The sequence below is a fragment of the Salvelinus fontinalis genome, chromosome 7, assembly GCF_029448725.1.
Source record: "Salvelinus fontinalis isolate EN_2023a chromosome 7, ASM2944872v1, whole genome shotgun sequence".
Taxonomy (NCBI): Eukaryota; Metazoa; Chordata; class Actinopteri; order Salmoniformes; family Salmonidae; genus Salvelinus; species Salvelinus fontinalis.
Genome location: NC_074671.1, coordinates 43,197,414 through 43,224,795, shown reverse-complemented (window position 1 = coordinate 43,224,795; position 27,382 = coordinate 43,197,414). Strand labels below are relative to the sequence as shown.

Genomic DNA, 27,382 nt, shown 5'->3' with positions numbered 1-27,382 from the left:
TGGTTTGGTTTATGACTAGGGACGTTGGTAAACAGAGTTTAAAAAAAGAACATTTCCTCTCAAAATGATCGTGAGATGTGTGTGTACACGACATAGACCAATATATATATATTTTTCATTTTCAAAGTGGTCGTGATAGTGGGGGGGCGGCGTCCTTTATGTCGGAGAGATGCAAATGTTATCGAGGTACTTACATCCCTTTTCCCACCCAGTCAACAGAGTAATTTGAGAAAATAGCTACTGCGGGGGAGGGGAAGCGCTAGGACCCACTCCGGGGGAAAAGGGAACAGAAGAAAACAACGAGGAAAGACTGAAGGAAACACTTTTAGAGATACGAACACATGAAAGAAGAAACGAATGAGACTTTACATTCTGATTTAAGCATTTTTATGACTGGAGCAAAGATCCATTAATTTGCGTTCATGGCTCTCTTCGATGGAACTTTTTAGAGAACTCAATTGATTGCGCATATCAGCGATGTTTCGGCGAGCGACTATATCCCATAGTCTTCTTCGTGGGCGCATATTAATGAAAAACACGGACGTTATCGTTTGGGAATAACTGTGCGCAACATTTAGAACAAGTAGGCCTACGTTATCAGTCAATATGGACAGAACGGAGGCAGCGGGGTGGAAATTCCTACGGGACTCTCTCCTACTTTGTGTTTTTGCCGGTAAGAGTTCGTTCATTTGTCCCTGGTTCTCTAGGGTGCTTTATCGTTTTCAACGTGCGCAAATGTTTTATTATCAGCAGAAGTGTTCCTTTAACAATGGTTTACCTTTTTATCAGGCTAATTGTGAATGTGAACTCATCAACCCAATGCATGGACGGTTTCACAACGTAAACGAACGGTAGCTATATCTAAATGAAACAGTGCTTTAATGTAGCCGATCATTAACTTAGACATACTACCGTTCATTTACTCAATGGTAAAAGAGTCCCTCGATACATAAAAGTACTGTAGCTTACCGTATGTATCGCCACCTCTACATTATAAAAAGGCTCAATTGAGTTTTAATCTCATTAATGTAACCCAATAATAGGCATAAAACCTTACATCAAAACTCTGAAGCGATCTACATAGAAGAAAATAAAGTGTGTGTGGGGGACGGGGGGGGGGTGTACAAGCCCTGCTCAGCACTAGTCGCAGAACTATACTGCCATTGTCCCCAGCGTAAAAAGCGACAGGACCCCGGGGGTAAGGAGCTAGACCTCAAGGGACCACCCATATAGACTCCCATCGTTGGATGACATGCACATCAAAGTGGTTACACTTCACAGGGATAAATATGTTTGCAGCTCAAATGGTTGTGGTCAAAAGTAGTGCACTACTGTATACAGGGAAGAGGGATGTACCCAAATTACGTTTACTCTGTTTCAAGATTACTATTATAGGCCCACACACGCCTTTTCGGGTTTGGAAAGCAAAATCTGCCATCCGTTTGTGAGGGATCTGTTGAAAATACACCAGCTTTTGAACAAAGTGAGAATAAAGCTGGAATGAAGATGAAAATCATTGAACACACACACACACACACACACACCAGTACTTTGTGGGAGTATGCTTGAAGGTTGAGAAAAAGCAGGGCTGTGTCTGGGTTAAATGATGTGGTTGTTGAAGAGGGCAAACACTGAGATATAGGACACACAGCCTTTAGACAGACCGTGTGTGTTCAAATACTCTATAAAAAAATAGTCAAATACAAACCCACAAGTGGTGTTTCCAAATGTCCTTTATTTCAAGTGCTTTCTCATTTTGAGACCCCTCTCCCTGAGCCATCCCCGTTCATTTCAAGTTGTCACATATCCGTGTGCTTCATCGTTGTCGTGCTCACATACACAGAAGGTGTACACACAGGTTTACACATTTTTAGATTACATTTGAGTAATTTAGCAGATTCTCTTATCCAGAGCAATTTAGCAGTGAGTGCATTCACCTTAAAATACTGTAGCTAGGAGAGACAACACATCACAATCGTATCAGGTAGTTTCCCTCAGCAAAGTCAGTTCCAGTGAGAAAAGAGAAGTGCCTTTTTTTTTACACACACACACAATACATATATATATATACACACACACACAGAGAAGATTTACACACACACACACACACTCTCCACCCAACCACGGCTAACTAAACCACTGAAAACCAGTGTACTGTATACAAAGGGAAAAGCTTTGGTGAGAGAGAGGTATCTGCAGGTTTAGACTAGTGCAGAGAGAAAGAACACAGAGGTGAAGTTAGTGAATAGTGTAGTTGACAAAGTATACGCTTTCATACAAAGAAAATATTTTCTGAAATTTCTTGTATGATCTCCATTCACATAGCCCTGTTGTCACACAACTCATCTTATTGTTATAGCCCTTTTTGATGTGTCGTGTTGTGTGCTTATCGGTTTAGGGTTAGGTCCCACTCCACAGAATGAATGCCCTTTAAGGCTTAAATGAAGCCTTCATAAACCCTCTATAAGGACTATATATTTCCACTTACAGTTGAAGTCGGAAGTTTACAAACACTTAGGTTGGAGTCATTAAAACTCGTTTTTCAACCACTCCACAAATTTCTTGTTAACAAACTATAGTTTTGGCAAATCGGTTAGGACATCTACTTTGTGCATGACACAAGTAATTTTTCCAACAATTGTTAACAAACAGATTATTTCACTGTATCACAATTCCAGTGGGTCAGAAGTTTACATACACTAAGTTGACTGTGCCTTTAAACAGCTTGGAAAATTCCAGAAAATTATGTCATGGCTTTAGAAGCTTCTGATAGGCTAATTGACATAATTTGAGTCAATTTGAGGTTTAACTGTGGATGTATTTCAAGGCCTACCTTCAAACTCTGCTTGACTTCATGGGAAAATCAAAAGAAATCAGCCAAGGCCTCAGCAAAAAAAATTGTAGACCTCCACAAGTCTGGTTCATCCTTGGGAGCAATTTCCAAATGCCTGAAGGTACCACATTCATCTGTACAAACAATAGTACGCAAGTATAAACACCATGGGACCACGCAGCCGTCATACCGCTCAGGAAGGAGACGCGTTCAGTCTCCTAGAGATGAACGTACTTTTCTGCGAAAAGTGCAAATCAATCCCAGAACAAAAGGAAAGGACCTTGTGAAGATGCTGGAGGAAGCCGGTACAAAAGTATCTATATCCACAGTAAAACGACTCCTATATCAACATAACCTGAAAGGCTGCTCAGCAAGGAAGAAGCCACTGCTCCAAAACCATCATAAAAAAAGCCAGACTATGGTTTGCAACTGCACATGGGGACAAAGATCGTACTTTTTGGAGAAATGTCCTCTGGTCTGATGAAACAAAAATATAACTGTTTGGCCATAATGACCATCATTATGTTTGGAGGAAAAAGGTGGAGGCTTGCAAGCCGGAGAACACCATTCCAACCGTGAAGCACGGGGTGGCAGCACCATGTTGTGGGGGTGCTTTGCTGTAGGAGGGTCTGGTGCACTTCCCAAAATAGATGGCATCATGAGGTAGAAAAATTATGTGGATATATTGAAGCAACATCTCAAGACATCAGTCAGGAAGTTAAAGTCAAATTCTTGTTTTGTAAGTTTAAGTGCAATATGGTTGTTTTGCTCTAGCGAAAACTCTTAATTACTCCTTAAAAAGGCTTGATTTTAGTGACATTTCCATATTTAGAAAAGGTTAAATTAAGCGAAAGACAAAGTTTTAAGTGTATCTGCCGTAGCTGCTCTCCATTGTGTTTTTAACCTTTTGTAATATGAACATAGCATTGTGATTTTGTCCTTTTAAAAGGTTTTGGAAATCTTGATTACAAAGAGCACACTACCTTTCTCTCAGCATGTTAGATGCAGAGAGTGTGAGTGTGTGCATGTGTCCGTAGTAAAGGTAGGTGTGTGTGTGTATGTCGCTCTAATATAATGTATTGCATCACTCCTGCAGGTCACAGTGAGGCCCAGTGTGATGGCTGTGTGGAATACTGCTGTGAAGGCTCTCCCCCTTTCTGCTGCTCCTACTACGCCTATATGGGAGATGTCCTCTCGTAAGTACACACACACACACACACACACACACACAATGTCACCTTCTATACATACACACATGCTCATGTAACAGTATAACTTTAGACCGTCCACTCGCCCCGACACGGGCGCGAACCAGGGACCCTCTGCACACATCAACAACAGTCACCCACGAAGCGTCGTTACCCATCGCTCCTCAAAAGGCACAGCCCTTGCAGAGCAAGGGGAAACCCTACTTCAAGTCTCAGAGCAAGTGACGTAACCGATTGAAGCGCTAATAGCGCGTACCCGCTAACTAGCTAGCCATTTCACATCCGTTTCACTCAGTCACCCTGAATCTATAAACACACACACCCCAACTACACACACACAAAATCACTTCTCTACCACTTCACCACCTGCCCTTTCCACATGCAGCGTATGACCCCTCTGAGAGTTTTGACCTTCGTCATTTGGCTCAAGACGGCTGGCCTCTCACTTTCTCTGTCCTCTTTCTCGCCAGAGTATAACACATGCCTCCTGCTTCAGTCCACCAATGTAGATAGTAATGATATTAAAGTGTTGTGTATATGCATTCAACATTAATTCATGTCACAGTTAAAATTCCCAAATTCACAGTTTTAGATTCATAAAGTCGATGCTAAATAAGTGGGGGTTTCACAAAAAAGTGCTATTGAATAGGCCCATTGAATGTGGACTCGTTTTATCTATCCATATAATGTAGCTCTTTCAAGGCCATGGTTGTCATAAGGTAACGGGGAGGAATAATGGTTCCTTTTTTCAGGAGAGATATCTCATCTCATTCTACAGCTTCTCCACAGCCTTTTAAATGGAGTTTGACCACATACATACACAAAAGCACACGTATATGTACACACACACACACGCTAACACACACACATACTCACATACACACAGGTCTGAGTCATATAATCAGATGTTTGAGCAGATCTCCATGGTTGCCCACAGACATGTTTGGTCCGGTGTACGTTATAGGCAGCTGCTCCCAGCCTTTTTTCTCAGTCCTAGATGGCCCTATCCCAAAATGCACTGCTTCTCTATAGAGCAGGGTTGTATTCATTGGAGCACACTGTAGCAAAACATTTAGCAACAAAAACTGAAATGTTTCATATTGCACGTGTCCCTGTTTCAGTCTGTTTTTTTTTATTTGGTGTCTAGTGAATATGACCCAAACTTGGGGTCAATTCACTTTTCAATTAAGTCACATTATACATTTACATTTGAGTAATTTAGAAGACACTCTTATCCAGAGCAACTTAAATTAATGTATTAAGATAGCGAGGTGAGACAACAACATATCACAATCTTAGCAAGTATGTTTTCCCTCAAAGTCGTTTTCAACAAAATAGCCTTTTTGGGGAGAGGGGTGGCCGTGAGATTTATTTATGATACTCTTTAAAGAGGTGAATTGAAATTCCATGCAAAATTGATTTGTGAGAAGACTAATTGGATGAGTTGACTTACCAGCAGCCACAAACTAGAATTAAAAGGGGTATTCAGTCAAAGTGACAAACGTGTGTTTGTGTGTGTGTTTTCTAGGGGCACGGCGATCTCGGGCATCGTGTTTGGTGTGGTGTTTCTGATGGGAGCGCTGGCGGCCTTCTTCCTGTGTGTGTGCATGTGTGTGAAGAATGGGCGCGGGGCCCGGGTGGACGTGTTCAACACCTCCTACATCAACACTGTGTCCCAGGGCTACCCAGGTAAGAGTGATCTAGGATCAGGTCCCTCCTGTCCATATAATCTTATTCATTATGATCGAAAAGGCTAAACTGATCCTAGGCCAGCTCTCAGAGTCCATATAGTTTCAAGTTTTATTAGTCACATGCACAAGTACAGTGAAATGCTTAAAGGTCCAATGCAGCCATTTTTATCTCAATATCAAATAATTTCCAGGTAACAATTAAGTACCCTACTGTGATTGTTTTTCCATTCAAATGTCAAAAAAATAAACAAAATTAGCTTCTTAGCAAAGAGCAATTTCTCAAGCAAGAATTTTGCTACGACTGTCTGGGAGTGGTCTGAGTGGGGAGGGGAAAATTGAAAACGATCTGTTATTGTCAGAGAGGTTTGGAACTCTCTTTCTTATTGGTCTATTAACTACACTGAACAAAAATATAAACACAACATGTAAAGTGTTGGTCCCATGTTTCTTAAGCTGAAATAAACGATCCCAGAAATGTCACTCTAAAAGGGTATTATCATAATTTTCACAATTTCACAGTATTATTCCAACCTCATAGTGTGGAAATATATATAATACACAAGAAAATCTCATTTTTGACTGCACTGGTCCTTTAATAACCCCTTAAACTTGTGTAAATTGGCCAATATGGATAGGGCCAAATATATATATATACATATATTTATATATTTAAGAATAACTATAAAAAGCTAATGCTTTATCATGATAGCAATTGAAAGAGAACACTTTGGAGATTATGGTGAAATTATCAGACCAAAGGTGAGGTCAAAACAGTTCACCTTACACGAGACTGATTCCAAACATTACACTGTTCAATCAATCAAATGTATTTATAGAGCCCTTCTTACACGAGCTGATGTCACAAAGTGCTGTACAGAAACCCAGCCTAAAACCCCAAACAGCAAGCAATGCAGGTGTAGAAGCACGGTGGATAGGAAAAACTCCCTAGAAAGGCCGGAACCTAGAAAAAAACCTAGAGAGGAACCAGGACTGTGCCGGGAGGAGATTATAACAGAACATGGCCAAAATGTTAAAATTTTCATAGATGACCAGCGGGGTCAAATAATAATAATCACAGTGGTTGTAGAGGGTGCAACAGGTCAGCACCACAGGAGTAAATGTCAGTTGGCTTTTCATAGCTGATCATTCAGAGTATCTCTACCGCTCTTGCTGTCTCTAGAGAGTTGTAAACAGCAGGTCTGGGACAAGGTAGCACGTCTGGTGATCAGGTCAGGGTTTCATATCCGCAGGCAGAACAGTTGAAACTGGAGCAGCAGCATGACCAGGTGGACTGGGGACAGCAAGGAGTCGTCAGGCCAGGTAGTCCTGAGGCATGGTCCAAGGGCTCAGGTCCTCAGAGAGAACGAAAGAATGAAAGAGAGAAAGAATTAGAGAGAGCTTACTTAACTTCTTTCAGCTAGGGGGCAAAATGTTTATGTTTGGAAAAATAACGTTCCCGAGGTAAACGGACTATTTCTCAGGCCCAGATCGTAGAATATGCATATAATATACAGATTAGGATAGAAAACACTCAAGTTTCCAAAACTGTCAAAATATTGTCTGTGAGTATAACATAACTGATTTTGCAGGCGAAAACCTGAGGAAATCCAACCTGGAAGTGCCTTTTTATTTGGAAAAATCCCTGTTTCATTGCCTGCCCCTCCTCCATTTAAAGGGGTATCAACCAGATTCCTTTTCTAATGGCTTCCTCAGGCTGTGACCAGGCTTTAGACATAGTTTCAGGCTTTTATTTTGAAAAATGAGCGAGATTTATCAAAACGAGTCAGGTGTCCTTTGATTAGTTCATGCGCGGGAGAGATGTAGCTCGACATTTTCTTTCTCTGTAGTATTGAATAGTTTACCGTCCGTTTGAAATATTATCAATTATGTATGTTAAAAACAACCTGAGGATTGATTATAAAAAACATTTGACATGTTTCTACGAACATTACGGATACTTTTTGGAATTTTTGTCTGCCCTTCAGGACCGGAACGAGCCTGTGGTTTTCTGAACATAACGCGCAAACCAAATGGCGGTTTTTGGTTATAAAACGAATCTTTATCGAACAAAATTAACATTTATTGTGTAACTGGGAGTCTTGTGAGTACAAACATCCGAAGATTATCAAAGGTAAGCAATTCATTTTACTTTTCTGACTTTCGTGACTAAGCTAATTTGTGGCTAGCTGTTCTTACTGTTTTGTCTAGTGATTGATAAACTCACAAACGCTTGGATTGCTTTCGCTGTAAAGCATATTTTCAAAATCTGGCACGATAGGTGGATTAACAACAAGCTAAACTGTGTTTTGGTATATATATATATATATATATATATATATATGTGTGTATATTTATTTATTTTTTGGCGCTCTGCAGTTTAGTGGTTGTTGTTGATAAATGATCCCGGTAACGGGATCCGTGCGTCAAGAAGTTAAATTCACACAGGACACCGGATAAGACAGGAGAAATACTCCAGATATAACAGACTGTCTCTAGCCCCCCGACACAAACTATTGCGGCATAAATACTGGAGGCTGAGACAGGAGGGGTCGGGTGACACTGTGGCCCTGTCCGACTATACCCCCGGACAGGGCCAAACAGGCAGGATATAACCCCACCCACTTTGCCAAAGCACAGCCCACACCACTAGAGGGATATCTTCAACCACCAACTTACTATCCTGAGACAAGGCCGAGTATAGCCCACGAAGATCTCCCCCATGGCACGAACCCAAGGGGGGGTGCCAAACCGGACAGGAAGATCACATCAGTGACTCAACCCACTCAAGTGACGCACCCCTCCTAGGGACGGCAAGGAAGAGCACCAGTAAGCCAGTGACTCATCCCCTGTAATAGGGTTTGAGGCAGAGAATCCCAGTGGAGAGAGGGGAACCGGCCAGGCAGAGACAGCAAGGGCAGTTCGTTGCTCCAGTGCCTTTCCGTTCACCTTCACACTCCTGGGCCAGACTACACTCAATCATAGGACCTACTGAAGAGATGAGTCTAAAATAAAGACTTAAAGGTCGAGACCGATTTTGCCTCTCTCACATGGATAGGCAGACCATTTGCATAATATATAGTAAAAACAATAGTGGTCCGGGGGGATTGGAGGGACGCCATGTGCGACTGACGTGTTTTTCGTTTGCTCCCGTGGTATTTTTAAAGTTTATGTGAATTTTGCAGCAGAACCGTATTTATTTTCATATATTATTTTGGTGATCCCTTCCTGTAAAAACCAAGACTACTTTACTTCCAAATGTCAGCATGTCGAAGAAACATAAGGCCAAAAGCATGACTTTGAGAATACCCGGCCTACAAGACACACTCTCATCACCGCCCTCTCCTGAGCCTGACGGCCCGGGGACTGACACTTTACCCGGGGGGGCGGCTTCGCCTGGCGGCGCTGAAATTAACATTCTCGAGGCCATCAAACTACTACGCTCTGGGATAGTTGAAATGAAAACGGAGGTGGTTGCTACGATTGAGGCCCGAAATAAAGGAGGTTTCTGATACTTTAAAAGCAGATCTAACCATCCTGCGGAACGAGACGGTGCCAGCAATCACATCACTCAAAACAACAATGGCGTTGCACACTACAACGATTGCAGCACTGGAGACCTCCGCTACAAATGTCTCCGACTTAGCTACATCCCTGGAGGCTGACGTGAAACGCCTAGCTGCGGATTTGAAAAAGGTGAAGGAGAGCTGTGTAAGTTTAGAGGGATTCTCTCGCCGCAACAACCTGAGACTTGTATCGGCCGCTGCGCCCAAAGCCCCGTGACATAATTCTTCGAGTGCACTTTTTCCATGAGAAGATGGAGATTCTCCGACGAGCCCGCAATACCACACTGAGCTTTCAAGGACAGAGCTTCTCCATCTACTAGGACTCCTCCCCCACTGTTTCCAGGCAGCGCGCAGCTTTCGGACAGGCCAAACGGGCTGCCATTTTGGTTGATAAAGCTACTCCCTTTGTAGCTTCTGAGGTTATTGCTGATCCTAAGGGACGATACGTCATAGTAACCGGTAAACTGTTTTCTACCCCTCTTGTTTTGGCTAGTGTTTATGCTCCCAATTGGGATGACACAAGTTTCATTTCTTCCTTTTTGTCTGCTTTACCCAATTTAGATTCTCATTTGTTTATTTTAGGGGGGGATTTCAACTGTAAAATGTCCCCAGTTCTTGACAAGTCCTCACGAACAACTACAGGCCCATCTAAATGTGCCCTTCTTATTCAAGCCTTTCTTCAGAAATATGCCATGTTTGAGGCCTGGCGTTTCCTACATCCTACAGATAGACAGTATTCCTTTTATTCTCTTGTTCATCAAACATACTCCCGGATTGATTACTTATTTTTGGACAAAAAACTTCTGCCTAACCTTCGGCAGTGTACTTACAAGAGTATTGTTATTTCTGACCATTCACCATTAGTGCTTGAACTAGAGTTTCCCCAGCGACCTCCTATGTGTTATCAATGGCGTCTTAACCCCATTTTACTCTCAGATAAGGAGTTTGTCAATTTAATTTCTTCTGAAATCACCTTATTCCTAGAAACTAATTCAACACCAGGTATGTCCTGCTCTACCATATGGGAGTCTCTCAAAGCATACCTACGTGGCCAAATTATTTCTTATACAGCCAACCAAAACAGAGTTCGCTCTCAGCGACTTCGGGACCTGAGCGAATCCATAGCCACATTGGATGAGAAGTATGCTACGGTTCCTTCCTCTGATCTGCATTAAGAGCGCCAACTACTCCAATCTGAATTTGATGAGCTTTCTACCAGGCAAGCTGAACAATTACTCTTGCGAGCTCGGTACAGAGTGTATGAACAAGGCGACAAGGCCAGTAAACTCCTTGCACATCAGATCCGTAAATCTGAGGCCTCACGTTTAATCCCACAAATAAGGACCCCGTCTGGTGCCACCACAGTTATACATAAAGAGATCAATGATCAATTCAAACAATTTTACTCTGCGCTATACACCTCTGAATCCCCTCAAGACCCTTTGCTGATTGATTCCTTCTTTAATGGCCTGAATATGCCTTCAATTGATACAGACACCCATGACTGTCTAGAATAAGAATTTACACCTGAGGAGATTGCAACAGCAGTGTCCGCAATGAAAAATGGTAAATCACCGGGTCCGGATGGTTTTCCAACCAAATTTTACAGGACGTTTTCTGGTCTGCTTTGCCCATTCTTGTCTCGACTATTTGCAGAGTGCCTTAATACCTCAAAGCTACCGCCTAGTCTTTATCAGGCTTCAATTTCATTACTATTAAAGAAAAGCCCAATCTCGCTTTTAAACTGTGATTACAAAATCCTAGCCAAGCCTTTAGCCATCCGTATGGAAGGCTCGCTGCACCAAGTAATACACTCTGACCAGACTGGCTTTGTGAGAAATAGGCATTTGTTTTTCAATATTAGGCGCCTTATGAATATACTGTACTCCCCAGCGTCGGAGGACCCAGAGGTGGTGGTCTCACTTGATGCAGAAAAAAGCGTTTGACCGCGTTGAGTGGGATTACCTAACAGCTACCCTTTATAGATTTGGCTTTGGCCCCAAATTCATTGCGTGGATAAAGATTCTTTATTTTTCCCCCATGGCTTCGGTACGGACTAACAACTTGTCCTCTGACTATTTTCCCTTGCACCGCGGATCCAGACAGGGTTGTCCACTCTCCCCCTTGTTGTTTGCTTTGGCAATCGAACCTCTCGCCATTGCACTACGCTCTAATGATGCCATTCAAGGCATAATCAGGACGGGCTTAGAGCAGAAAGTCTCGCTATATGCGGATGACCTCCTTTTGTTTATCTCTAACCCTGATACCTCATTGCCACGCGCCTTATCTGTTCTTAAAAGGTTTGGATCAATCTCAGGGTACAAGCTGAATCTAGGCAAGAGTGAGCTTTTTCCTGTAAACAAGGCTGCTTTAAAGTGCTCTTTTACAAGTTCTCAGTTTAGGATTGTCCGGGATCAATTCACCTACTTGGGAGTTAAAGTGACAAGGAAATATTCAAATTTGTTTCAGGAAAACTTGGTTGCTCTAGCAGACAGTTTGAAACAATCTTTTACTTTTTGGAATTCGCTACCTCTTTCTCTTATCGGAAGGATTAATGTCATTAAAATGAGTGTGTTACCCAAATTTCTATATTTATTTAAATGTTTACCCATTTTATTCCAAAATCTTTTTTTTATTTCACTGGATCAAACATTCATGCATTTTATTTGGGATGGCAAGGTACCACGGATTGGTAGAAAACATTTACAGAAGCCTAAGTCATTGGGGGGTTTAGCTCTATCAAATTTTCCGACATACTATTGGGCTGCAAATTTCAGAGCTCTTCTGTACTGGCTGCAGACTGATCCTACAGGCTCTAGACCACTCTGGGTGCAGATGGAGTCTGAATCGTGTAAACCTGCTGCACTTTCTTCTGTGTTGTGCTCGTCTATCCCAGTGTCCCTAGGCAAAAGGTGTATCAACCCAATTGTAAAGCAGTCTCTTAAAATTTGGAATCAGTTCCGTTTAGCCTTTGGCCTCCGAGGCTTTTCTCTATCAGGCCCAATCAATCAGAACATTTTATTTCCTCCATCTTTGAATGATGGGGCTTTTGGCATCTGGCACTCACTAGGCCTCTCCTCACTAGCCCAATTATTCTTTGATGATACATTTGCCTCTTTTGCTCCGCTACAGGAAAAGTTCAACCTCCCCCAATCCCACTTTTTCTGCTATCTCCAGACTAGGAACTTTGTCAGAGCTAACACACCTGAATTTCCCCATAGGCCTGCGAATACAGCTATAGAGAGCATCTTGGAGCTGAACAAGCTTCCTAGGGGTGCAATTTCAGATGTATATGCAATCATTCATGACTTACAGAACCCTTCTTTGGTGCCTTTAAAGACGCGATGGGAATAGGATTTGGGGGAGGAACTTGGGTAAGACACCTGGAAATCTGTGCTGGGCAGGGTGCATTCGTCCTCTTTTAGCACTAGACACAGCCTCATTCAATTCAAGGTGGTTCACCGTATCCACTGGTCTGGGGCCAGACTTGGAAGAATATTCTCTGATTTTGATCGTACCTGTGTCAGATGTAAAATTGAACCAGCCACACTGTTGCATATGTTCTGGGGCTGTCATAAACTGTCAGGTTTCTGGGAATTAATATTTAAATGTTTCTCTGATATATGTGACACTGTTATATATCCCTCTCCCCTTGCAGCCCTTTTTGGAGTACTGCCCATAGGTACCCCCCTGTCGAGAATCCAGTCGGACACTGTTGCTTATACAACTCTTTTAGCTAGACGGCTAATACTACAGAACTGGAAGATAGCAGCTCCCCCATCTTATAAATATTGGGTGAGAGATGTGTTGTGCTCTCTGAAACTAGAAAAAATTAAATTAAATTCACGTGGGAACCCCAAACTGTTTAATGAGGCTTGGGCTCCATTCCGGTCTTACTTTAAACAGGCCATCCTCTGATGGCATTCCTATTAAAACCAAAATAAGTCTGTATTTGACCCCCCTGTGACTTAGGGGTTGGATGAGCATTTCTCTGTGTTTCTTCTGGGGTGGGGGTGGGGGGGGGGTGGGGGGGATTAAGGTTGATGTGCTTATTGATTGTGACCTGCGGATGCCTTGTTCATCTTGCCCGGGCAGAGACTAAGGCGTGAGCTTGTTTTTCCCAGTTATTTTTACATTTTGTTCACGCCTACATAAAATTATTATTATTATTTATTTTTTTAAAGCATTGTAAACTTTTTATTTTTGGTCCAGTGGATGGTCGGTCTGTGGCCTTGACTGTCTGTGAGTGGTTGCATTTCTCCACCCCATCCCTTGACTGTTTACAGGAACAATGGTGAGGTGTTTGCTCTGTCCCTGTACTATAGATTGCCCTTTAACCTTTGTAGCCTTCTGCCTGGTGTGTTTAACTTGTCTAAAGTATGGTATCTTTAAGGCTATTTTTTTTTAAATGTATTATTTGTATTTGTTCTAGTTGAGTATATTATTTATATTGCTTTGTCTTGTCTGTGTGTGTGTAAAACTTAATAAACAGAGTTTTCAAAAAAACAATAGTGGTCCTAAAACGGAGCCTTGAGGAACACCAGAATTTACAGTTGATTTGTCAGAGGATAAACCATCTACAGAGACAAACTGATATCTTTCCAACAGATAAGATGTAAACCAGGCCAGAACTTGTCTGTGTAGACCAATTTGGGTTTCCAATCTTTCCAAAAGAATGTGGTGATCGATGGTATCAAAAGCAGCACTATGGTCTAGGAGCATGAGGACAGATGCAGAGCCTTAGTCTGACGGCATTAAAAGGTAATTTACACGTACAGTGTAACACGTACAGTCTCAGTGCTATGATGGGGTCTAAAACCAGACTGAAGCGTTTCGTATACATTGTTTGTCTTCAGGAAGGCAGTGAGTTGCTGTTCAACAGCTTTTTCTAAAATGTTTGAGAGAAATGGGAGATTCGATATAGGCCGATGGTTTTTTATATTTTCTGGGTCAAGGTTTGGCTTTTTCAAGAGAGGCTTTATTACTGCCACTTTTATTGAGTTTGGTACGCATCTGGTGGATAGAGAGACGTTTATTATGTTCAACATAGGAGGGCAAAGCACAGGAAGCAGCTCTTTCAGTGGTTTAGTTGGAATAGGGTCCAGTATGTAGCTTGAAGGTTGAGAGACCGTGATTATTTTCATCAATGTGTCAAGAGATATAGTATTAAAAAACTTGAGTGTCTCCCTTGATCCTAGGCCCTGGCAGTGCTGTGCAGACTTAGGAAACTGAGCTTTGGAGGAATACGCAGATTTAAAGAGGAGTCCGTAATTTGCTTTCTAATGATCATGATCTTTTTGTCAAAGAAGTTCATGAATTTATCACTGCTGAAGTGAAAGCCATCCTCTCTTGGGGAATGCTGCTTTTTAGTCCGCTTTGCGACAGTATCAAAAATACATTTTGGATTGTTCTTATTTTCTTCAATTAAGTTTGAAAAATAGGATGATTGAGCAGCAGTGAGGGCTCTTCGATACTGCACGGTAGTGTCTTTCCAAGCTAGTCGGAAGACTTACAGTTTGGTGTAGCTCCATTTCCGTACCAATTTTCTGGAAGTTTGCTTCAGAGCTCGGGTATTTTCTGTATACCAGGGAGATGTTTCTTATGTCAAATGTTTTTTGTTTTTAGGGGTGGGACTGCATCTAGGGTATTACGCAAGGTTAAATTGAGTTCCTCAGTTAGGTGGTTAACTGACTTTTGTACTCTGACGTCCTTGGGTAGGTGGAGGGTGTCTGGAAGGGCATCTAGGAATCTTTGGGTTGTCCGAGAATTTATAGCACGGCTTTTGATGATCCTTGGTTGGGGTCTGAGCAGAATTCCTTTCTAAGGAGTTTTTCCTAGCCACCGTTCTTCTACACCTGCATTGCCTGCTGTTTGGGGTTTTAGGCTGGGTTTCTGTACAGCACTTTGAGATATCAGCTGATGTAAGAAGGGCTGTATAAATACATTTGATTTGATTATTTGTTGCGATTGCAAACATAATAAAATGTTGGTCCGATAGTCCAGGATTATGAGGAAAAACATTAAGATCCACCGCATTTATTCCACGGGACAAAACTAGGTTCAGAGTATAACTGTGGCAGTGAGTAGGTCCGGAGACATGTTGGACAAAACCCATTGAGTCGATGTTTTTTTATTTTTTTATTTCACCTTTATTTAACCAGGTAGGCTAGTTGAGAACAAGTTCTCATTTGCAACTGCGACCTGGCCAAGATAAAGCATAGCAGTGTGAACAGACAACAACACAGAGTTACACATGGAGTAAACAATAAACAAGTCAATAACATGGTAGAAAAAAGAGAATCTATATACAATGTGTGCAAAAGGCATGAGGTAGGCAATAAATCGAATAATTACAATTTAGCAGATTAACACTGGAGTGGTAAATCATCAGATGATCATGTGCAAGAAGAGATACTGGTGTGCAAAAGAGCAGAAAAGTAAATAAAAGCAGTATGGGGGTGAGGTAGGTAAATTGGGTGGGTAGTTTACAGATGGACTATGTACAGCTGCAGCGATCGGTTAGCTGCTCGGATAGCAGATTTTTAAAGTTGTTGAGGGAGATAAAAGTCTCCAACTTCAGAGATTTTTGCAATTCATTCCAGTCGCAGGCAGCAGAGAACTGGAAGGAAAGGTGTCCAAATGAGGTTTTGGCTTTAGGGATGATCAGTGAGATACACCTGCTGGAGCGCGTGCTACGGGTGGGTGTAGCCGTCGTGACCAGTGAACTGAGAAGGCGTCACTTTACCTAGCATAGCCTTGTAGATGACCTGGAGCCAGTGGGTCTGATGACGAACATGTAGCGAGGGCCAGCCGACTAGGGCATACAGGTCGCAGTGGTGGGTCGTATAAGGTGCTTTAGTAACAAAACGGATGGCACTGTGATAAACTGCATTCAGTTTGCTGAGTAGAGTATTGGAAGCTATTTTGTAGATGACATCGCTGAAGTCGAGGATCGGTAGGATAGTCAGTTTTGATTTTGGATTGGAGATGTTTGATATGAGTCTGGAAGGAGAGTTTGCAGTCTAGCCAGACACCTAGGTACTTATAGATGTCCACATATTCTAGGTCGGAACCGTCCAGGGTGGTGATGCTAGTCGGGCGTGCGGGTGCAGGCAGCGAACGGTTGAAAGCATGCATTTGGTTTTACTAGCGTTTAAGAGCAGTTGGAGGCCACGGAAGGAGTGTTGTATGGCATTGAAGCTCGTTTGGAGGTTAGATAGCACAGTGTCCAGGGAAGGGCCGGAAGTATACAGAATGGTGTCGTCTGCGTAGAGGTGGATCAGGGAATCGCCCGCAGCAAGAGCAACATCATTGATGTATACAGAGAAAAGAGTCGGCCCGAGAATTGAACCCTGTGGTACCCCCATAGAGACTGCCAGAGGACCGGACAACATGCCCTCCGATTTGACACACTGAACTCTGTCTGCAAAGTAGTTGGTGAACCAGGCAAGGCAGTCATTAGAAAAACCGAGGCTATTGAGTCTGCCGATAAGAATATGGTGATTGACAGAGTCGAAAGCCTTGGCCAGGTCGATGAAGACGGCTGCACAGTAATGTCTTTTATCGATGGCGGTTATGATATCGTTTAGTACCTTGAGCGTGGCTGAGGTGCACCCGTGACCGGCTCGGAAACCGGATTGCACAGCGGAGAAGGTACGGTGGGATTCGAGATGGTCAGTGATCTGTTTGTTGACTTGGCTTTCGAAGACCTTAGCTAGGCAGGGCAGGATGGATATAGGTCTGTAACAGTTTGGGTCCAGGGTGTCTCCCCCTTTGAAGAGGGGGATGACAGCGGCAGCTTTCCAATCCCTGGGGATCTCAGATGATACGAAGGAGAGGTTGAACAGGCTGGTAATAGGGGGTGCGACAATGGCGGCGGACAGTTTCAGAAATAGGGGGTCCAGATTGTCAAGCCCAGCTGATTTGTATGGGTCCAGGTTTTCCAGCTCTTTCAGACCATCTGCTATCTGGATATGGGTAAAGGAGAAGCTGGGGAGGCTTGGGCGAGTAGCAGCGGGGGGGGGGCGGGGCAGTTGGCCAAGGTTGGAGTCGCCAGGTGGAAGGCATGGCCAGCCATTGAGAAATGTTTGTTGAAGTTTTCGATTATCACGGACTTATCAGTGGTGACCGTGTTATCTAGCCTCAGTGCAGTGGGCAGCTGGGAGGAGGTGCTCTTGTTTTCCATGGACTTTACAGTATCCCAGAACTTTTTGGAGTTAGAGCTACAGGATGCAAATTTCTGCTTGAAAAAGCTGGCCTTTGCTTTCCTGACTGACTGCGTGTATTGGTTCCTGACTTCCCTGAACAGTTGCATATCGCGGGGGCTCTTCGATGCTATTGCAGTTCGCCACAGGATGTTTTTGTGCTGGTCGAGGGCAGTCAGGTCTGGAGTGAACCAAGGGCTATATCTGTTCTTGGTTCTGCATTTTTTGAACGGAGCATGCTTGTCTAATATGGTGAGGAAGTAACTTTTTAAAGAATGACCAGGCATCCTCAACTGACGGGATGAGGTCAATATCCTTCCAGGGTACCCGGGCCAGGTCGATTAGAAAGGCCTGCTCGCAGAAGTGTTTCAGGGAGCGTTTGACAGTGATGAGGGGTGGTCGTTTGACCGTGGACCCGTGGCGGATACAGGCAATGAGGCAGTGATCGCTGAGATCTTGATTGAAGACAGCAGAGGTGTATTTGGAGGGCAAGTTGGTCAGGATAATGTCTATTAGGGTGCCCTTGTTTACGGATTTAGGGTTGTACCTGGTGGGTTCCTTGATGATTTGTGTGAGATAGAGGGCATCAAGCTTAGATTGTAGGACTGCCGGGGTGTTAACCATATCCCAGTTTAGGTCACCTAACAGAACAAACTCTGAAGCTAGATGGGGAGCGATCAATTCACAGATGGTGTCCAGGGCACAGCTGGGAGCTGAGGGGGGTCGGTAGCAGGCGGCAACAGTGAGAGACTTATTTCTGGAGAGATTCATTTTTAAAATTAGAAGTTCGAACTGTTTGGGCATAGACTTGGAAAGTATGACAGAACTTTGCAGGCTATCTCTGCAGTAGATTGCAACTCCTCCCCCTTTGGCAGTTCTATCTTGACGGAAAGTGTTATAGTTGGGTATGGAAATCTCAGAGTTTTTGGTGGCCTTCCTAAGCCAGGATTCAGACACGGCAAGGACATCAGGGTTGGCAGAGTGTGCTAAAGCGGTGAGTAAGGCAAACTTAGGGAGGAGGCTTCTGATGTTGACATGCATGAGGCCAAGGCTTTTTCGATCACAGAAGTCAACAAATGAGGGTGACTGGGGACATGCAGGGCCTGGGTTTACCTCCACATCACCCGAGGAACAGAGGAGTAGTAGGATGAGGGTGCGGCTAAAGGCTATCAAAACTGGTCGCCTAGAGCGTTGGGGACAAGGAATAAAAGGAGCAGATTTATGGGCGTGGTAGAATAGATTCTGGGCATAATGTGCAGACCAGGGTATGGTGGGGCACGGGTACAGCGGAGGCAAGCCCAGGCACTGGGTGATGATAAGAGAGGTTGTATCTCTGGACATGCTGGTCTCAATGGGTGAGGTCACCACATGTGTGGGGGGTGGGACAAAGGAGGTATCAGAGGTACGGAGAGTGGAACTACGGGGTCCATTGCAAACCAAAACAATGATAACTAGCCTGAACAACAGTATGCAAGGCATATTGATATTTGAGAGAGACATACAATAAGGCATAAAGTGATTGCAGGTCATGATTGGGAGAGCTAGCTAAAACAACAGGTGAGATAACAGCAGCTAGTCAGCTAACACAGCAACAGAAGGTAAAAATGGCGACGACTAGGCAGAGAGGGTCGGATTAACTACACACAGATCCTGAGTTAAGGCACAGAGCCGACAGATAAAACTCAAATAAACAGAATGGAGTACCATGAATCAATGGACAGTCAAGCAGGCATCAGCTATGTAGCCAAGTGATCATAGTGTCCAGGGGGCAGCCATAGATGGAGCAGTGAGGCCTCCACTAAGCTAGCACGCGTTTAAAGTTAGTAGCCCGGCGGGTGGTCTGCTCAGACGGAGGCCGGTTGAGGGCACCGGTTGAGGGCACGTCTGCAGACCAGACGTGGTCGTGTCGACAGAGAATCCAAGCCGGATAGCGATGGCGAAAGAGAGGTTGTGAATTGTAGAATTGTGTTTGCTAACTGGTGCTAGCTTCCTGGCTGCGCTAGCTGCAAGATAAGCTAGCAGTTAGCAGACCGGGGCAGGCAAGTTAGCCTTTGGGGGACATCGCGATGGGGGGGGAAGTCTGTTTTTGCCTCTTCGTGCGGTGACGTCGATAGACCAGTCGTGGAATTAGCAGGGTTCCAGGTAGCTCTAGGTAGCTAACAGGCCTAGTAGGTTAGCAGGATGGGCCTTCAGCGGGCGTCACGCCTGAGGGGCCTGTTGGAGTCCTCGGGCAGATTATGTCGGTATTCCAGTCGTAGAGGATCGGCGGGGTTCCGTGCTCCGTACCGGCAGTAAAGGGGTCCGGATATTGTAGCCCAGGAGTGGGCTTCAGTGGTAGCACAGGAGCCCTAGCCGGGCTAGCTTCAGGCTAATTGGTGCTTGCTCCGGGATGTAAACGCTAGCCAGGAGTGGTCACCCGGGATTGTGGTTAGCTAGTTGGGAAGATCCAGATGAAAATGTTCAGAGTTTGCGGTAGGAATCCGGGGATATGGAGAGAAATAGGTCCGTTATGCTCTGGTTTTAGTCACGTTGTTCGAGCTAAAGGTTAGCTGATGACCGCTAGCAATGGTTTGCTAACTGATAGCTGGTAGGCAGTTAGCTGGCTATCTTCAGTAGATGGATTCCAGATCAGAAGTAAATAGAAATACTTTAGAAAAAAGCAGATCCACGCCACATTGGGTGAGGCGGGTTGCAGGAGAGTATTTAGAAGTTGAGGTTTAAGAAAGTAATTTTAAAAGATATGCGAAGAAAAATATGTAAAAATATATATACAAGGGACACGGGACACGACAGGACAAAGACGTCTACACTGCTACGCCAGCTTGGATACGATGTTGATTTTATGTGCAACTCACATTTACTTTACTTTCATTGAAATGGCGTGGAAACAACATTGATTCAACCAGTGTGCCCCGTTGTTAGCTATGTTATAAAATACAATCTTACTGTGTCAGGCTTTCAAAATGCACTTCAGACAAACAGATTGTAATTTTGATGCACATAGAATGGAGTCATTAGCGCATTCAAGTGCATGTTTAACTGGAACTGAAAAGGAACATTGTTACATCAAATGCCTGTTTGCCTAAGACTGATGCCATGCAAGCGCTTGTATGCACTTACTCATGCATACACACACTTGCATTCAAACGAACACACGTGCACAGACACACATACACAAATGTAAATTGTGCCACACATGCACACAGACGCATACAGTTGGCCTTGCTGTCATGATTTTTGTTGTTTTCCTTTGTTTTTCTCTCTCTTTTGTTATTTTTGTGGGTTGTTGGCGCATTGGGTCGGTGGTGGTTTTGGTTGGGTTGGAGGGGGATGTGGCTTAGGGGGGATAGAGATGGGGGGTGGGGGGAGGTTTTTTGAGGGGGACTTATGGGGGGGTTCTTGGATGGTTGAGAGGAAGCTCTCGAGGGGATCTGTGGGTGGATCTTGGATGGTTGGAGGCCTGGCATTTGAGAGCTTGGGCCGGTGGCCGAGAGGTTGCTGGTTCGGGTCCCCGATTTGACTGGGTGGGGATCTATTCTTGTGCTATTGGGTGGGGCGCTTGACCCTGGTTGCTCTTGTGGGTCGCTCTGGGTGGGAATGTCTGCTAGATGACTGAAAGTAATGTAAATGTTGAGCAGCTTCACTGCAGGTATGTTAAAAAAGGTGCATGTTCCGTGGATATTTTTTTATTTTTTATATAATATGACAAACATAGGCTCAATCTGTTCAGGACAACCCAGGGTATAATGCCTGTCATCCTTGTAACTGTGGATCAAACAGTGATCACAAACGTTGATACTGAAAATTACATGAGTTTCCAAATATGGAAAAATGAAGTGCATTTTTGGACTCACGGGTGTGTGGTTTGCTTGTATGACATCAAAGCTGTATTTATTATAATCCTCAATGTCTCATCTTTCAGAACACATCCACTCCTCTCTATTTACAGCGTTTCCCTCACACAGACAACAACTAACGTGCAAAAGTAGCACAATTAGAGGGAGAAATGGGAGGATCTTCTTGTCACGCGCAGTGCTCAAGTTTATAACTGCTGTCAGTCTAAACCCATACAGCGCTGTGAAGCGGAGAACCTGAGCTCTGACGTCATGTATAGCATGTTACTGTACAGCCACTGCGTTCCATTGTAGGCACTTATCAATGCCATTTTCAATCCGTATACAGGATGACAGGGGCTGTGAGTGGAAAGGGTTACTACCTTGCTAGCCCAGTGCAGTATTCAGTATCAAAATACTATAACAAAAAAAACTGAGAAATAAGAAAGGAATAAAAAAAACATACGACTGTAAGCTATATACAGGGTCAGTGCCAGTACCAAATGTAGAATGTGCAGGGATAATGGAGTAGTTGAGGTAGATATGTACATGTAGGCAGGGATTACGAGAAACTGACTGGTAGCAGGATAAATAATAATAATAGTAACCAATATAGCAACGGCATAAGTAGTGGGTGGGTGGGTGGGTGTGTGCGTGTATGTGGTTGTTAGTGTGTGTGCAAGAGTGTCAGTGCAGGCGTGCATGTGGGTAGAGACCTGTGAGTGTGCATACAGTACCAGTCAAAAGTTTGGACACACCTACTCATTCAAGGGTTTTTCTTTATTTTCACTATTTTCTACATTGTAGAATAATAGGGAAGACATCAAAACTATGAAATAACACATATGGAATCATGTAGTAACCAAAAAAGTGTTAAACAAATCAAAATATATTTTATATTTGAGATTCTTCAAAGTAGCCACCCTTTGCCTTGATGACAGCTTTGCACACTCTTGGCATTCTCAGCTTTATGTGGTAGTCGCCTGGAATGCATTTCAATTAACAGGTGTGCCTTCTTAAAAGTTAATTTGTGGAATTTATTTCCTTCTTAATGCGTTTGAGCCAATCAGTTGTGTTGGGACAAGGTAGGGTTGGTATACAGAAGATAGCCCTATTTGGCAAAAGACCAAGTCCATATTATGGCAAGAACAACTCAAATAAGCAAAGAGAAACGACAGTCCATCACTATTTTAAGACATGAAGGTCAGTCAAATAGGAACATTTCAAGAACTTTAAAAGTTTATTTTAGTCGCAAAAACCATCAAGTGCTCTGATGAAACTGGCTCTCATTATGCCCGCCACAGGAAAGGAAGATCCAGAGTTACCTCTGCTGCAGAGGATAAGTTCATTAGAGTTACCAACTTGAGAAATTGCAGCCCAAATAAATGCTTCACAGAGTTCAAGTAACAGACACATCTCAACATCAACTGTTCAGAGGAGACTGCGTGAATCAGGCATTCATGGTCGAATTGCTGCAAAGAAACCACTACTAAAGGATACCAATAAGAAGAGACTTGCTTGGGCCAAGAAACATGAGCAATGGACATTAGACCGGCAGAAATCTATTATTTGGTCTGATGAGTCCAAATTTGAGATTTTTGGTTCCAACCACCATGTCTTTGTGGAATGCAGAGTAAGTGAACGGATGATCTCCTTATGTGTGGTTCCCCAATGTGAAGCATGGAGGAAGAGGTGTGATGGTGTGGGGGTGCTTTGCTGGTGACACTGTCTTGTGATTTATTTAGAATTCAAGGCACAGTTAACCAGCATGGATACCACAGTTTTCTGCAGCGATACGCCATCCCACCTGGTTTGGGCTTAGTGGGACTATCATATGTTTTTCAACAGGACAATGACACAACACATCTCCAGGCTGTGTAAGGGCTATTTTACCAAGAAGGAGAGTGATGGAGTGCTACATCAGATGACCTGGCCTCCACAATCACCCGACCTCAACCCAATTGAGATGGTTTGGGATGAGTTGGACCGCAGAGTGAATGAAAAGCAGCCAACAAGTGCTCAGAATGTGGGAACTCCTTCAAGACTGTTGGAAAAGCATTCCAGGTAAGGCTTGTTGAGAGAATGCCAAGAGTGTGCAAAGATGTCAAAGGCAAAGGGTGGCTACTTTGAAGAATCTAAAATCAAAAATATATTTTTGATTTGTTTAACACTTTTTTGGTTACTACATGATTATTCTACAATGTAAAAAATAAAGAAAAACCCTTGAATGAGTAGGTGTGTCCAAACTTTTGACTGGTACTCTGCATTCAGCGCATATAGTCCTTGGTGGGGGTTGGCAGCTATTGTCTATCTGTGTAGAAGTCTCATTACTTGGTGGTATAAGCTGTCTCGGAGCCTGTTGGTACGAGACCTGATACTCTGGTACCGCCTGCCGGACGTAAGAAGAGGGAACGGGTGGCTGGAGTCTTTGGTAATTTTTCAGGCGTTCCTCAGACACTGCTTGGTGTGTGTGTCCTAATCTTATTCATTATAGTCTAAAAGGGCAAACTGATCCTAGCTCAGCACTCCTATGAGACTCTTTATGAATACATGCCTTAACCACTGCGCCTCCACTAACCGGCTGAACCGAAAACCAATTTACCTATTTCCCTACAGTGCAATGATTCCATCACTAGAGGACATTGCTCCTCCACCAATGACCAACACATACTGAAGTCTAGAATGTTTCTACCAGTGCAGGCTGCTGAGGGGAGAACGGCTCATAATAATGGCTGGAATGGAGACTGCTGAAGAGAGGATGGCTCATAGTAAAGACTGGAATGGAGTCAATCAGAGGAGGCTGGTGGGAGGAGCTATAGGAGTACAGGCTGGAATGGAGTTTTTGGAACAGTATCAAACACATAAAGAAAACACCAGACTCCACTGGAGTCAATGGAATGGTATCAACCAATGGAAACAACGTTTCGATACCATTCCATTGACTCCAGTGGAGTCTGGTGTTTTCTTTTGGTGTTTGATACTGTTCCAAAAACTCCATTCCAGCCTGAACTCCTATAGCTCCTCCCACTAGCCTCCTGACTCCATTCCAGTTTTTACTATGAGCCATCCTCTCCTCAGCAGTCGCCACTGGTTTCTAAAGCCCATCAAAACAGATACAATGACATGGCAGGGTATGTTGTACTTGTATGTTGTATGTGTGCAGTATGTGTGTATTGACATAATCTTTATTTATCCAGCAACTACTGATGATAAACATACACTTTTCTCTGTGTGTCTGCCTCTCTCTCTCTCTCTCCAGGACCCCCACCTCCCTACACCTATGAGATGTACCCTTCGGCCATGCGCCCCCCTCCCTACACCCCCACCCCACCCAGGATAGACAGCTACTCACCTCCCCCTCCGTATCCGGGCTGTAACCGCAAATGACCTGAAGACAAAATGGAGAATCCTAACCAGGCTACTTGCCCTTCTGAAGGAGCACATCTTGGATTAAGTTTAAGCAGTGTTCTAGCAGAGAAAGATGAGACTGTAGGCATTGCCTTTAGAACATCTGGATCACTTAAAATGACTGCATGTGGACTGGACCACTTTGACCGTTTCTTGTGGGTGTGATTGGTTCAATTGAACCGACTGGTGTTTCGGGGGGGGGGGGGGGGGGGGGGGGTGAAAACCTCTGAATCACTTAAAATGACTGTGTGGACTGATCCACTTTTGACTATTTGATGTAGGGGTGTTGTCAATCCAACTGATCAGCTTTTCAGGGGTGAAAACCACTTTAGTTGTATTTGACTCATATTTTATGGCAATGAATATGAGTGAGGGGACAAAGTACATAACTTTATTTGAAGATGTGGATCTCTGTTGTACCATTTCTCTGGTAGAGATGCCTGTTAGCTGGCTTTCCTTCGGGTCAGTGCTCTTCCCTGTCTTATTTCTGCAAGGCAAAGGAGAGAACTATAGCCTCATCCTAGATATGTTTGTGCTGTATTGCCAATTGCTTCATGTGGAAATTACCTGAGGTCATGGCGAGACAGCACAAACAAATCTGGGACCAGGCTAGGAAAACTGTGTAAAACTATGAATTGTACTATAGAAATAGGATGGTAAACATACGTGTCCGGGGTGAAGTTTCCCCTAGGTACAGATATAGTATCAGCTTCCCCTCCCCCTAATCCTAACCTTAACTATTATTGGAGATAGTACAAAACTGGCCCAAGATGTAAAATCTAAATCAAACTTTATCACATACCAAAGTAAAAAATAATAAAAGGTAACACAATAAAATAACAATAATGAGGATATATATGGGGGGTACCGGTACTGACCTCCTCCTATAGGCTGTCTCATAATTGTTGGTAATCAGGCCTACCACTGTTGTGTCATCAGCAAACTTAATGATGGTGTCGTGTTTTGCTGGATCTGTTGGGGTGGAAGGCAAATTGGAGTGGGTCTAGGGTGTCCGGGAGAATGCTGTTGATGTGAGCCATGGCTACCGACATGAGCGCTACAGGCGGTAATAATTTAGGCAGGTTACTTTCGCTTCCTTGGGCACAGGGACTATGGCGGTCTGCTTGACATTTGTAGGTATTACAGACTCGGTCAGTGAGAGGTTGAAAACGTCAGTGAAGACACTTGCCAGTTGGTCCGAGCATGCTTTGAGTACACGTCCTGGTAATCCGTCTGGCCCCGCAGCTTTGTGAATCTTGACTTGTTTAAATGTCTTGCTCACATCGGCTACTGAGAGCATTATTATTTCCGGAACAGCTGGGGCTCTCATGCATGCTTCAGTGTTGCTTGGCTCGAAGCGAGCATAAAAAGGCATTTAGCTCACCTGGTAGGCTTGTGTCACTGGGAAACTCACGGCTAGGTTTCCCTTTGTAATCCATAATAGTTTTCAAGCCCTGCCACATCCGACGAGCATCAGTGCTGGTGTAGTAGGACTCAATCTTAATCCTGTATTGACGCTTTGCCTGTTTGATGATTCGTCTGAGGGCATACCGCGATTTCTTAAGTGCCCGGATTAGTGTCCCACTCCTTGAAAGCGGCAGCTCTAGCGTTTAGCTCAATGCGGATGTTGCCTGTAATCCTTGACTTCTGGTTGGGATATGTACACTACCGTTCAAAAGTTTTGGGTCACTTAGAAATGTTCTTGTTTATGAAAGAAAATTACATTTTTTTTGTACATTTAAAATAACATCAAATTGATCAGAAATACAGTGTAGACATTGTTAATGTTGTAAATGACTATTGTAGCTGGAAACGGCAGATTTTTTTATGGAATATCTACATAGGCGTACAGAGGCCATTATCAGCAACCATCTCTCCTGTGTTCCAATGGGACGTTGTGTTAGCTAATCCAAGTTTAGAATTTTAAAAGGCTAATTGATCATTAGAAAACCCTTTTGCAATTATGTTAGAACAGCTGAAAACTATTGTTCTGATCCAGTATCTGGAGCATCAGCATTTGTGGGTTCAATTACAGGCTCAAAATGGCCATAAACAAAGAACTTTCTTCTGAAACTCGTCAGTCTATTCTTGTTCTGAGAAATGACGGCTATTCCATGCGAGAAATTGCCAAGAAACTGAAGATCTCGTACAACCCTGTTTACTACACTCTTCACAGAACAGCGCAAACTGGCTCTAACCAGAATATAAAGAGCAGTGGGAGGCCCCGGTGCACAACTGAGCAAGAGGACAAGTACATTAGAGTGTCTAGTTTGAGAAACAGATGCCTCACAAGTCCTCAACTGGCAGCTTCATTAAATAGTACCTGCAAAACAGCAATCTCAACGTCAGCAGTGAAGAGGCGATGCCGGGATGCTGACCTTCTGAGTTGCAAAGAAAAATACATATCTCAGACTGGCCAATTAAAATAAAAGATGAATATGGGCAAAAGAACACAGACACTGGACAGAGGAAGATGGGAAAAAAGTGTTATGGACAGACTAATCTAAGTTTGAGGTGTTCGGATCACAAAGAAGAACATTCGTGAGATGGGGGTGCGTTGGTGGTGGTAAAGTGGGAGATTTGTACAGGGTAAAAGGGATCTTGAAGAAGGAAGCCTATCACTTCATTTTGCAACGCCATGC

The 27,382-nt window shown here is 43.6% G+C and overlaps 1 protein-coding gene across 1 annotated transcript; it reads left to right on the top strand.

Annotated features, from left to right (window-relative positions):
* Window positions 1-206: 206 nt before the first annotated feature.
* Window positions 207-24,946, top strand: LOC129859504 (cysteine and tyrosine-rich protein 1-like). Its single transcript, XM_055929368.1, has 4 exons — window positions 207-673; window positions 3,930-4,029; window positions 5,570-5,730; window positions 24,592-24,946. The coding sequence occupies exons 1-4, from the start codon at window positions 607-609 to the stop codon at window positions 24,717-24,719; spliced, it is 456 nt and encodes a 151-aa protein (XP_055785343.1). The 5' UTR covers window positions 207-606; the 3' UTR covers window positions 24,720-24,946.
* The last annotated feature ends 2,436 nt before the right edge of the window (window positions 24,947-27,382 follow it).